Source organism: Mesoplodon mirus, assembly GCF_964341445.2.
Source record: "Mesoplodon mirus genome assembly, chromosome: 7".
Classification (NCBI taxonomy): domain Eukaryota; kingdom Metazoa; phylum Chordata; class Mammalia; order Artiodactyla; family Ziphiidae; genus Mesoplodon; species Mesoplodon mirus.
The window spans coordinates 65,719,024-65,732,999 of NC_138983.1; the positions used below are offsets into that span (position 1 = coordinate 65,719,024).

General features: G+C 41.3%; 1 protein-coding gene across 9 annotated transcripts in view; it reads left to right on the top strand.

The window, feature by feature from the left end:
• The window catches only part of TEAD1 (TEA domain transcription factor 1), a 268,659-nt gene extending 257,641 nt beyond the window's left edge, over window positions 1–11,018 (top strand). For all 9 annotated transcript variants that reach the window (XM_082627122.1, XM_082627123.1, XM_082627125.1 and 6 more), the window contains one exon: window positions 2,931–11,018. In XM_082627122.1, coding sequence (XP_082483248.1) covers window positions 2,931–3,044 — 114 coding nt within the window. In that variant the 3' untranslated portion in view covers window positions 3,045–11,018. The remainder of the gene's footprint in view (window positions 1–2,930) is intronic.
• Window positions 11,019–13,976: the final 2,958 nt, after the last annotated feature.

Below are 13,976 nucleotides of genomic sequence, written 5' to 3' on the forward strand. Positions count from 1 at the left end.
GAAGTAATAGTTTTCTGTAGAAAAACTGAAATTAAGCCAGCACTCCTGGGTAATGAAAATGAAGTCATCTCACTGATAAACAGGAGAGATCATACTTTTCAGCACTTCCTCAGGTGTAGGGACATGGCCAGAATGACAGTTGCTGGACACAGTTGCAGGTGTTTTACTAGGAACATTAGATACAAAACCTGTGTCACCACGGCCAGTTCCAGGCCTTACTGGCTGGTGGGCTAGACTCTGGTTTCGTCAGAATGATTCAGGAATTGAGGTGACCCTATAGGTTTGGGGCCTTAATGGTGGCAATCAGACTGAGGAAGACAGCGACTGAATAGTGGGCCAAGGATTCCGATCATCTTTTGAGGTCATATTCAGACATACGGGTTGCTAGAAACATTTTTTTTCCTTCCTCCTTCATCTCAAGCATGAAGCCTAAATAGGATATAGTCTTTCATAGAAAGTCTGCAAGAAGGTAAAATAGATCATAGAGGTTCCAGGCACAGTGCTGAATCTTTTGTAGATATATTATGAAATTCTCACTGCAGAACTGTGAAGTCATTTTTATTCCTATTTTATGGATAAGGAATGTTAGTCCTTCCTGAGGTCACAGAGCCAGTGATAGACGTAAATTAAGATTTGAATTGATGGAAGAGACACTTTGCAGGATGTCATGGTCATGGAATGAGAAGACTTGGGTTTAGGACACAGCTCTACTTTATGACCTTGGGTAAGACATTTAAAGTCTCCAGACCTTAGTTTCCTCCGTTTACAAAGTGCTCAAGTCTGCCCTCTCCACCTCAAAGGTTATTGAGAATGTTTGTATTCATTCGGCTAAGTTATGGAAAGGTTGTACTAGCTGCTGAAATACAGTGCAAATAAAACACAGGAAATCTGGGCCTTGTAGGGAGAACGAGGCGGGTAAATAGATGATGACGATGCAAGGCCATCACGGCTGCAGTAAACTTGTGAAACAGACATCATGGGAGCACAGAGTAGTTGAACTGCCTGAGCAGGCACCTGTACTTGGAATGAGGTGGGGAATTCTCAGGGATGTTAAAAGATGATATTTAAGTTGCCTGATGGACAAGCAGACATTTTTCAGATTTACCAAGAAAAGGCCCGTTCGGTGGGTGCATACTGACATGTCAGCCGCGGGGCTGCGGTGAACTAGACAGGCGGGACCAGGCATCCTGGGGTCTGGTGAGGGAGGCAGGCATTCATCAAGGACAGGGAGTCACAAAATGCGTGTAATTCACCTGTGGCTGACGGCTGGTAGAGGTCGGTGCATGGTGACAAGAGAACGTGTAATAGGAGGTCAGGGAATGCTTCCCTGAGGAAGAAACAATTGAGAGGTGTCTCCAGATGGATAGAGAGGCAGAGAGGGTAGGGAAGAATATCTTACATAGGTGGGAATGTGGTAGGAGGAGGACTGGAAACAGAGCAGTGTGGCTGGCCGGGTAGGACCGGCCAGAATGGGCCGCTCACTCTCATCCTTGTCGGATGAGAACAGGTTTTCTCTTCATCCTAAAGTTTAAAAGAGGCCATTCAGTTTTTAAGCAGGAGTTTGTTGTTATCAGATTCATATTTCTTTCAAGGTTACTGTGACCACTGTGCACAGGGGAGACTGGTGCCCAGCAAGGGTGGCTGCTGGTGGAGGAGTCCAGGTCAGCTTTGCTGGTGCCTTGGGCTGTGGCAGGGGAAAAGGGAGATGGATTCAAGAATTATTCAGGAGGTAAAAGCAGCAGGACACGGCATTTGTTTGGATATAGGGATGAGGGAGAGAAAGATTTCAGGGCTGGAAGACTTGCATATTTGGAGTATTTGATCTGCAAGGGAAGTGGCAGGGAGTGAGACTAGAAAAGCAGGTGGGTACCAGTATTGAAAAAAAACTTTGTTACCCAGAAAAAGAATATTAGATGATTCATCATTGTATCAATGCATTTATCTAGAGCAGCATGGCATAACGGGTAAGAAAAAGGTCTTCAGATTCAGAAGATCTGGGTTTTTCGTTGACATTAGTATAACCTTAAACAAATTAACCCCTTGCATCCTCCCTTGTCAAAGAGGGAGTGATATCACACCTGCTCCTAGAGTTGTTGTAATATTATATGAAATACTTTCTGTAAAGCATTTAATACTGAGGAGGTGCATAGTAAGCACTGAACAGATGGTGGCTATTATTCTGTGAATTTCCATCCATTCAGCGAATACAGTGGACCCTTGAACAACATGGGTTTGAACTGTGTGACTGTTCTTTTACTCAGCATATATTTCACTGAATCCAGGCACTGCATGTTAATACAGTGATGAGCAAAGCACTCACAGAGCTTATGTCTGTCTCCCATTGGCTATCGTGAAACAAAATTTAGTAGAGGTTTAGGAATAAGATAGGAGACAGTCCCTAGGATAAATAACTGTCCCATGGAACAGAATTATAGAAAATTCTCTGTGTTGTAAAAAAAAAATTGCACCCCCCCCCAAACAAACAAAACAAAAGAAAAACCCCACACTAATTCTTGTGGTGTCTTCTTAGGCTCTCTGAGTGAGACCCAATCTGTAAGGTCTTCCTTACATATGGTAACTAAGCTTAAATAGGATTTAAGTCGGACCTGTAATATCCTGAGTTTGTGCTGGAGGGGGTGGAGGGAGGCTGGGCAGATCTCTTAACAGTCCACTTTTTGAACAGTGGACTCCATATTCCTCTCCAAGTAAATCGTAGTCATCATGGCTCAGATGGAATATGTTTTCATTCATGTGGTGTTTGATATATAAATATATATATATATATACTTTAAAAAATATTTTATTGACATATAGTTGATTTACAATGTGTTAATTTCTGCTGTACAGCAAAGTGATTCAGTTACACCTATATATATTGTACATTCTTTTTCATATTCTTTTCCATTTATACTTTTTTTTTTTTTAAACAGGTGGTAACAAACAGGGATACACAAGAAACTCTCCTGTGCATGGCCTGTGTATTTGAAGTTTCAAATAGTGAACATGGAGCACAGCATCATATTTACAGGCTTGTAAAGGACTAACCGTGGTTATTTATATATATAGATATCTGTATATACACACACACATATGTGCACACACACACACACTCTCTCCATGATCGAATGACTGACTGTAAACCTCACCACACAGGGGTGCTGCCCTGGCCCTGAGGTCACCCCAACTTTTCTAAATCCTGTTTGAGTGAAGTCATTTTTTCATGTGTTCATACTCATTGTAGCTGTGAAGTTCTGGTACAGTTGTAAAAAGAGAAATCGAGTTGTTTCTGTGTGTTATTCAGATCCACAGCCCACAATTCCTCAGAAAGGTGAACCTTAAGAACCCAAGTCTCTGTCTGCAGAGACCTGTTTCTCGTTGTGGTAGAAAAAAAAAATTAAGACAGAGCATTTACCATTGGACATTTACAGCCTTTATACAAATGTATTTAGTGTTTTTTTTTTTTCCAACATAAAATTCTTAAGATACAAGTAAAATTAATCTTTAAATATAAATGTAAATTAGTACACAAAACTAAGAATCTTTAGACTTATCTTTGTAACAAATTAGGGTGGAAGTTATGAAAGAATGTAATTCACTAAATTATTTTTTAAATGAAACTTTTCCTTCTTTTTGAAACCAAATGTTAAAATATAGCCTTAAGAAATGCTTGGTAGAAATATCCTAATGAGACAAATTTGTACTTTTTTCCTCAAGGTTAAAACTAATCTCCTAATCCATTAAACTCTTGAAACAGCTATTACAGAGGAAGAAAACTTCACCCCTTATCCTTAACATATATAGTATATTTAAAAAATATAAAATTGTATTGTACTAATGTGATGATTATTTAATGAAAAAGAAAAGATGGCTCTTTTTGCAATAAGTAGATAAATACTGAAAATCTAAACTTACAATGTTTATAGTCTTGTGTGTGCAGTTATATTTTATATGGACAACCAAATTTTTTATTAAGATGAGTAAATATTTGAACCACTGAAATTTAATAACAAAAATTTAAAATTGGCATGAATACTGCACTGTGAGCTGCAAATTATAGAAAACCCTGTGGCTGGGAGAAATTTCATCAACCAAACTCATAAAAGGCTCATCAGTTTTAGGATCTCTGCTCCCCAGAAAATCACAAGCATGCTCACCAGCATGTGAGTAAATTATTTCTGGTGATCCAATATGCATATTAACCTGCTGTAACTATATGTGTACGTGTGTGTTTGTGTGTACATATATGCACATATACATATATAGTTATTCAACACATATTTATTGAACATCTATTCAGTGTCACTCAGTTTTCTAGGTGCTGATATGTGTGTATTTCTCAATCTGTGTCCGTAGATCTAGGTGTATTCGCTAAGAACACGCACTTCCTTGACATCTCTCAATAAGTCACAATACTTATTTGACTGAGGTTGAAGATGCTCAGCTATCTATCTCTGCCCTTTCCAAACAGGCACATTTGGGAGGTTTTCTTCCTAGGAGGAATTCAACTTTCCAACCCAGATATTCCAAAGCATTGTCCAGGCAGAGTTGGTTTGATGTGGCCACATGTCTTGGGTTATTTCCATAAGTGCTTCATTGGGAAGGGGACAGGGCATACTCCCCAACTTCCTGGAGGAAAGTGACGTTTTTTATAATTGTCAGGAATAGGTTAACACTGTTAGAAAATGTTTTGTAAGTTGTGAAACATGTCAAGACTTTTACGTCAAGCCAGAAAATAAAAACTTTGTTCTGTTACATTCAAATAACCTACACACCCCCTTCCCTGTCCCACCACCTGTTCTGACCCTGCTTATATATTGATTAGTATCTGGTGGTCATGAGGGGGTGGCTGGCTCGTGGCAAATAGAAGAACCAAGCCTGACCTCTCCCAAACCCATGACCCTGGTCACTGGGAAGACCAAAGGAGAAAGCACAGAACTTTCCCCTTTTGGAACACACATCCCTTACATAAGCCAGTAGCATGGTGTGTATCTTCCCTACGTAAGGAGACTACAGTTTGTTCCCTGATTCCAAGTGGACCTTTGAAGAATTGCCCTAGTGGCCCACCCTTCTATCTGGTCTTCGGCCCAAGCATTAAGCTTCTCCCTTGGTCATATATTTATGACTTCTCTTGGTCACCCCTCTTAGGGATGCTTCTTTTGCTCCCATCTCCCGTGTCTTTACTCAAGGTGTTACCCCCAGTCTCTCAGGACCAAGGGGCGCAAATGATCTCATGTGGCTAAAAGCCACGCCATCCCAGAACTTCAGGGCAAGAGGTATTTGGTTCACATTTTCTCCCAGGAATGGGGCTCTTCGGTGCTGCCAGGAGGGCTCTGAGGATTTACTTTTTTCAAAGTGCAAATAGATTGAGACCCAAGAACACCAGCTAGAGGGTAGTTCTTTTGGCTGCAGAGAAAGGGCATACCCTGGTCTGCTGAACTCACAGAGTTAGGCTGGGCCCTCTGATGCTTGTCCTCTTCCTCCGAATGCCTTTGTAGTTGAGTTTGGGGGTTTACATGGATGAACTTGAGGATTGCTTTTTGCTCTTAAAACAAGTTTACTTCTTGTCTTGTCCTTCTAAAGATTTTTCCAGGGCAGATATTCTCCCTGTCTTAACCACTGGTCCAACCTCTTAGCCCTTTCTCTGTCACTCCCAAATTAGACTCTGGGATTAGATTTGTGTTATAACATCGAATCCAAGTCTGTTTTTGGTCTTTCACCCTCTATGGCAGAGTCTCCTCCCTTCGTAAAGCTTTCTGTACCATAAAGAAGCCTTTCCAAAGCTCTGTCCTCACTGCTCTTTTCTGGGTGCTCTATCTCCTGGTTGACCCTCCACTACCAGGATCGATTCAGGGACATCTTGTGCTTTCACTGGAGAGTTCAGAGGCCACTTTCCGCAGCCTAAATAGGGAGAAGCTGAAGAACTGGGCTTTGGTCTCTTGGTATTCATTTTCATCTTAGCATGAGACCTAAATAAAGTTGGGGCTTTTCCAGAACATGTCCTAGAATCCCAGAACGTCTAAGCTACCCTAGACCAGGGTTTCTCAACCCTTTCTCGACACTGTTGACATTTGGACCAGATAATTCTCTGTGGTGCAGGGCTGTCCTGTGCATTGTAGGAGGTTTATCAGCATCCCTAGCCTCTGCCCACTAGATACACCTTTCCCCAGTTGTCACAACCCAGAATGTCTCCAGACATTGCCAAATGTGCCATGGAGCACAGAATTGCCCCTGGTTGAGAACGACTGCCCTGCATCTGACAGGTCACAAATGCCATATTTGAGGTTTTCTTTCTCCTTACATTTTACCCGGAGAAAGCTTCTCTCTTGGGAGCCTTGTTTCAGGCCATCAAGAGACAGGTAGGAATATTACTCAAATGATACTGTGTCCATGTTTCTTCCTGTTTCAGAACTTCTGTTTCACAACAGAATCTCTCTGCTACAAGTATTCTTTCCTCCCTCCCTGGGAAAGTTGGGGACAGCTGGCCACCATCATCCCTATAATCAACTCACACCTATTTAAAGAGCATTTCTAATTTGCTCTTCATTGCTTATTTTATCAGGTTAAAAAAAATCCCACCCATTTTTATTATTTTTCATAAGGTTATAGTTCTCATTATCAAACCTTTAATCATTTCAATAAATTTCCTCTGGTCTTCTACTTTTAGCCTTGCACTCATTGCTTTTTTGTAGAATTTACAGAAACCTCTGGAACATTTCATCTTTAAGGATGGTGGAGAGAGGGATTCATTTTGGAAGAGGGCTGATCGAATTTTTCTTTATTGAGCTTTAGGAAAGCACAGTCTTCAGGCATACCTCAGAGCTAGTGCGGGCTCAGTTTCAGAGCACCACAAGAAAGCAAATATCACAGTAAAGCGAGTCACACAGTGCATATAAAAGTTATGTTTACCCTATAGTAGTTAAGTGTGCAATAGTATTATGTCTAAAAAAAAAAATCAGTGCACATACCTTAATTTAAAAATATTGCTAAAAATGCCGGAACAATTACAATAGAAACTTGAAGGTCACCATAAAAAATATGAAAATAATTTTTAAAAGTTGAATTATTATTCAATTATTGTGAGAATTATCAAAATGAGACACAGAGACGTGAAGTGAGCAAACGTTATTGGAAAGTGACGCTGGTAGACTCGTTTGCCACAGGGTCGCCACAAACCTTCAATTTTTAAAAACTGTGATATCTGTGAAGCACAATAAAATGAGTGATGCCTGTGACCTCCATTTTGTAGATGAGAAAGTTGAGGCCCAGAGGGGAGATGACTTGCCCAAAGTCACCCAGCTGGTCAGTGACAGATTAAGGTAAGGCTCTGGGACTCCTGACACTTAATTCTTGGCCTCTTGGTGGGGGTCGTTCCTCTCTGGTGCTCAGGGCGGAAGAGAGAGGGAGGTTAAGACCCCCTTCCTCTGCCAGAGCAGCAGCATCTCCTGGTGGTGATGCTGCTTCTCTCCCTGGACCGTCTTGTCTGGGAGGCATCCGCAAGCAGATAGGAAAGCTGATGAGCCTTTTCCTTACCCTGAGGGCAGTTCACCTGCCACAGGCTCTGAGTCAAATTTCTCTTTACAAAGCATCCCAGCAGCAAAGTCCCACGCTCGGACCAGCCAAAAAACAGCCCCTGTGCCCAGAACTTGGTGTTACAAACCCAAGTCTTCTTTAGGTCTCAATACTCTAGTGGCTTTTGCAGTTTGTTTTTGTACAAACGTAAGTTATTTAAATCACACAAGATGACAGTCAACTTTTCAAACCAGGTACCGATAACTTGTATGATTTTGTCTATGCTCTGGTACACTACACCTGTTCTAACGAAGGGTAGAACCAATTTTGTGTGTTGGTGTTCACACCTGTGACATTAAGAGGATACGTCTGCATTGCTTCTTTCTTTCTGTTGATGTTTCTGTGGCAAAACCCTGCACATGTCATTTCTGAAAAGCCTTAAATCTTTGCGATGTTGCGTGTAGGGTTTGCAGTGCAGAAGGCTGCCTCAGAACTGTGAGCCCTTTTGTAAGCTGGAAGCATTTCTCTTACTACTGTTAACTTTTGTAGGAAGTTTTCAATTCAGAGCTGCCAAAGCGTTCAGTAAGCAGTGCCTTAGTGATACTTAGTCGTGCCGCCAGCCTTTTCTCATACCAGTTCTTGATGTCCCTTTACTGATCGGCATGGTATTTAAAATTGAGCAAGCAAGCATTGTTTTCATTTTTGTTTTGTAAGCCCATTTTTCTCCAGCTCTATAGGAAACTGACTTCTTGGTCTGAAATCTGAAATGAACAGAAGTCAGTTCATTGACCACACTGTCAAATGTCTATACCAAAATGGAAGGTTTTGCAACTTCGTAGTTTACTATGAAAAGCAAATTGTATACTTTTAATGTTGCCTTTTAAATTTATGACCAAATACTTAGCTATTTGTGAATCTTCTGCACTCTAGCATGAAAGTGCCTTTGGTTTGAGATTCCAGCTTAGAAAAGTGCTGCCATAATCATGATAATTTGTAGAGAGACCAAAAATATTCTGAGATCACCGTAATGCCTTTGGTTTACTGGGATAGTAACCAACCACAGGCCTCCATTCACAAGAGCACGACGCGGACCCTGCCTGCTGCGCTGTCTGTCTGCTGTGGGGGAGCCCCTGCCACCCATGCCCCCGGGGCGCACAGCGGCAGGAGGGCCCCCAGGAACTGGTGTGTTTGTGCGCCGTGACCCCGTGCGCCATCTCCGCCCGTCACCCAGCCCTGCGTCCGCCTGAGGGAACTTGCACACAAACCGCAGACTCTCGGCCGGTGGACAGATTTGTCCTTCTTATGCTCATGTTCAGTCTGTGGAGGCCTGCCTTTCCACTCAGATGACAGCGCACACTTCTGGTTTAACGCAGTGATACCGTTTTGAAAGTTGGAAGCCTCAAACTGAGATGACAGTGCAGAACAAAAAATGGGTTAGGGTCATTACAATTGAAGTGTTCTTAGGGCGAAAATGTTGACTCTGAGTGTTGTCTGAATGTGCTATGAGAAACTTCCAAAGAGCACCACTCACAATTCGGAATTTTCGAAGAATGTTCCAGCCCTCCAAAGGGCAACCCTTTAGAGTCCGTGTTGGCTTTTATCAAAACCTTGTGTAAATTGGGAAAATTGATAGAGGGGAGGAAAAGGAGTGAAAAGGATGAGAAGGCAAAAACACGAGCCAAACAAAAGCCAGGACAAAAAAGACTTTCCTTTACCAATATAGACTTTACAGTGACGTTAGACATCTTTGAAAGTTAGCCTCTGAATGCGTATGGTCTGTCTGTCTCTACCTGGTGTCTTTAAGAATACCCTCTTTGGGCTGTCTGAAATTTCAGGAGTGATTTCTATCCACACCAAGTTGTGAGTATTCATAGAAATTTCTACAAGAAAAAATAAATTAAATGAAAAGGAAACTTGCTCAACACAAGTTATAGTTAGCTGCTTGAATTCAGCCCCTCCCTGTCATGTCAGGACTACGCCACAACTTGGAAGAAATTAATCAAATATTTATTTTCCTGCTTCCGTTTTCAGCTGTTACTGTGCTTTCTTTGGCAATAATTTTCTCTCATTAACTCATTACTTATATCGTTAAGAATGAAGGTTTTGTGTTTAAAATTGCATTGCAAAGGATAGTTTCACTGAAGTCATGCACCATTAAATAAGATGAAATATTTGTCTTTATTGTTCTGCTTCCTAAGCCGTAAACTTGTTTTATTCTCTGTGAATTTGCATTGAGTCTGTTATATGCCCCACTGCATCATTTTAGCATTTGAAATAGCATTTATGTTCCCTCTCGTTCATCATGAAAGGGGGTCAGATTCCAGGAGACTCCACCTCTATCGTGTTGGCTCTCTTTTGTCTGCCTTCCATTATGAAATTGTTTCTCCTTCCCCTTTTTCTGAAAGAGGCTGACAGAATCTAGGTGTAAGTCAATTGGAAACCAGTCTCTGGTTTTCTTCCTCCCTCTCCCCCCCTCCCTCCCTCCTTCCCTCAGTCCCTCCCTACTTCCTTCCTTCTCTTTTCTTTTTTGCATCAGTCATTTTCCCTGATTAGTTTCACTGTGTAAATTAGATATTAACTGCACTTCTCTAAAAAAAAAAAATCTCCCTGTTACCTCCTTGAAAGAGTCACTTCTGTAGGCCTTTTTCAATAGGCTCATGACTGCAGATAAGGGAAAAAAAAAAGTAAAAACAAAAACTATGTGCCTAAAAAAATGACAAAAAAAAGTTTTGTAACATTTAAAAAAGAAACCTGAATAGCCTTTAATTCTTTAATATGCTTAAATTTTATGTAAATCGGTTTTTGCCACGTGTGTTTATTCACATTCTAAATGACTTAATGGGATTCTCACAGTCTGTGTCTTCGTGTCACGTGTATAAAATGGGCTTGTGACGTAAGCGTTTCATCTGGTCAGTGGTTCCTTTGATATTGTACTGCTGCTGGGAGTGGGCTGGGGAGCCTGCCTTTAGGCAGTAAGGTTCCTCTTGGGTAGATTGGAGAGATAGAGGGATGGGGGCAAATTCTCACATACGTGTTCATAACCTGTTTGCAGAAACTTTGAAAAGGCATTTGGTTAAACCTCTTGGCAGTACAGTATTCTTGTATTTGTTAATGTCTGTGTTTAGGTACTGGTACCTTTTTGTTTAAAAATGTTCTAAGTGTTGGCTTTAAAGTGAATTTATCTTTAGTATGATAGTTATATGAAAATTATAGGGTTTGTGTGCAGAGAATTTTTTTATAAAGTGCTTTGTAAAAAAAAAATGTATTCTAGCTTTCGCGGTACATATGTGTGATAACTGTAATATCCATGACAGTTAAGTGCAATTATTTCATCACTCTAAAAATGCTATTTTTGTGTCAGTTCCTGCAGGTGTTTTCATGTCTTTGCAAAGTGACACATTTTGATGCCTTCTTGATAAAGTGGTAGACATTTTGTAGCTTTCTAGAAACTTTGTATTCATACGGTATCAATGAAAAATAAAGAAAATGAAAGTGTGGGTCACCGTTTTTATCTGCCAAAGTGTATGTTGTTGAAAATGAAAGGTGCTTTATGTGTTGTGGGTGAACGTATGAAGGACAGAGTAAAGGAGGTTGAAGCCATGATCCTTTAGATGGTGTCCGCCAAGTTCAGTCATCCGAACATGACATGTTAATGTCTAGCAGGGTTTCTTTCTTTCTTCCTGTTTTTTTTTTAATAGAAGTATAGTTGATTTAAATGTTATGTTAGTTTCAGGTGTACAGCAAGGTGATTCAGTTATACATACATATATTTTTTTCATATTCTTTTCCCTTATAGGTTATTACAAAATATTAAGTATAGTTCCCTTTAGCAGGGTTTCTTAAAAACATCCACAGGTCAGTTAGTCTACCTGCCTGTCTGCCTGTCTCTCTTTAGTGTGTCATTAAAATTGTTAACCTGCCTTGCTGGGTGCATGCCAGGAACCAGGGGTAGAAGTTGGTACCTGCACGGTGCATGCTGTAACCCCGCCCTGTCCTCAGGAGTGTGCAGCACACACATGCACAACAAAGCCTTGGAGTCACTAAGTTTACTGCCTGCTGGGCACTGGGCCAGTGTGCTGGTACGATGTGTGATTCTCACAACAGTCCTGATGACAGTAATATTATTACCCCCCAACCGATGCTCAGAAAGGGCAGGTCGTCCAAGTTGTGACTGGTGAGTGGTAGAGTCTTCAGTTGGTCACCCTGGCTCTGATGCCTTGACTCTTGGCCCCTGCATTTTGGCTCACTGAGACTCCGTGGAAACAGCTCAAGGCTGGGGAGGAGAAATCTGGGGGCCGAGGGGCTTTCTTAAGCAACAGTGACCTTAGCCTTCTGACAGCAGGACCCAATGTACCCTGGGATCCTTCAGTTTGAACTAGACCTTAGAAGGTCTTGCTTCTCCCCATTTCTTTGAAATCTGAGGTACAGCCTGCCTCAAATCCCAAGAGGCACTGTAGGAGGGGGAACAGAGAAAAAATTAGCTTCCAGTTCCTTTGAAGAGGCATATTTTTAGCGAGCTACAATTCAAGAGGAAGGCCATTATCTAGTGAGCTGCTCGGGGGCAGAGGGAGGGCAACTGTGGGGCATTTTGCTGAGGCCCTGTTAATATGCCAGGTACCTTCACAGTCACGATTTCCTTTAACCCACATCCTCTTGAGTAAAGGAATCATTTCCGATTTTCCAATAAGGAAAGTGAAGCCCAGAGAAGTTAAGTCCTTGTTAAGATCATAAAAGCTAATAAGTAGCAAGAATTTAGAGGTGGAAAAACCTCCTCCCTTGCAGTCCTGGCTCTGCTGCTGGCTGTTTGGCACTTTAGGCCTCCACCTCCTCCTCTAAAACAAGGTGTTTAATGCATCAAAAACATCCTTTACTAGTGCCTGCAGTTCCAGTGAACTTGAGTTCAGCAAAGAGAGTGACGTGCTAGGTGACCTAACATCACTGAGGAAAGGGATTGAAGGCACACGGGAGGGTGAATAAGGCTTCTTGTAATATCGGGGAACAAGAAACTTCCCTGGAAACCCCGGTCATTTCTTCCTGCCTTACTACTGACAGAGAACCCTTTATCATAGCTACCACATACTGAAAGCCAAATTAGCTCCTGTTAAGTCATTGGTCAGCACCTGAACAATTCCAATTCAAAAAGCACAGTGTTGTGTTAGGTGGTGAAGGCTCAGAGTTTTTTTAATTGCCTTTGAAGACACTTTTGTTCTGTTTAATGCCCCATATGTCAGATTTATCTAGGTGGTTGTAACTAGCAAAGCCTCAGGCTGCTAGAAGCAATTACTAGAAGCAATGAGATGAGGTGGGGCAGATTGTGGGGAAGCAAGCACTTCATCTTGTGAGGCATGTTTCAAATGGGGCCTTAACGTGGTCTTCAGGCAGAGGGGTGGACGGCTAGCCTAGAAGTTTCAGAGAAATCTGAGGTTCAGAGCTCTCAGTGTTTCCACCCAGATGTTCCCACTCCATGTTTCAGTATCCCCCTCCTTATTATCTATTAGGGCTTGACAGGAGACTTGTGAGAGCTCTAAATTCAGCTTTATTTGTAATTTCTCGCTTGATTTTTAGCACTGTCTGCCCTTCAACTGCATGAGCTAAGGATTTCTTTAAAGGCTGCCAGGGAGATCTTTTACACCATGCCCTGAGTTGAGCCTGACATTTTCTTCCTTCTGTGCACCAATGGCACTTAGCAACAACTAACCTATTAATACCACCAACCAATCATAATTAACACCACCCTAATCTCTCTCGCATGCTAGAGATTGCATAAGGTAGTGCATCCCTTTCCTTGTGGACCCAGTGCCAATTTACGACAGGTGACAGTCTTAGTTATTGTGCTGCTACAACATTCCAGTGGACCAACAATCTTAGTTTAGGCTCCCCCAGAAGCAGACCCTGAAAAAAGACTTGAGGGTGAACAGTTTATTTGGGAGTCTTAATAAAGATGTCACTTCATGTGATGAAAGGCTAAATTCGCCACGAAGATGAAATAATTGTAAATTGATATGCTCTTAATAAAACTACCTTAACACTCTTAAGTGAGAGAACTGCAAGGAAAAATACAAAACCATGTGATGCTTTCAGTAGTTGATGGAACAAGCAGACATATTCCAGGAAATATGTAGAAAAATCAAAGTACTAATTGTGTATGTACTCTGTGTCCCAAAATTGTCATTCATATTTTTTCAGTCACATGGAATGGTATGAAAACCGTACACTTGCAAATTAAGCAAGTGTCAGTATATTCCAAAGGATTGCTGCAAAGCTGCACAATATTCTCTGACCTCAAAGCAATTAAGGTAGAATCAATTTTAAAAGGATCTTTGGAAAAGCTCCCATATATTTGGGAATTAATAAACATTTCAAATTAACACATGAGAAAAGAAGTCACAGAAGTTAAATATTGAAAACTGTATATTAAAGAAATACTATCTACTAAAATGTGTGGAATGCAGCTAAAGCAGTATTTA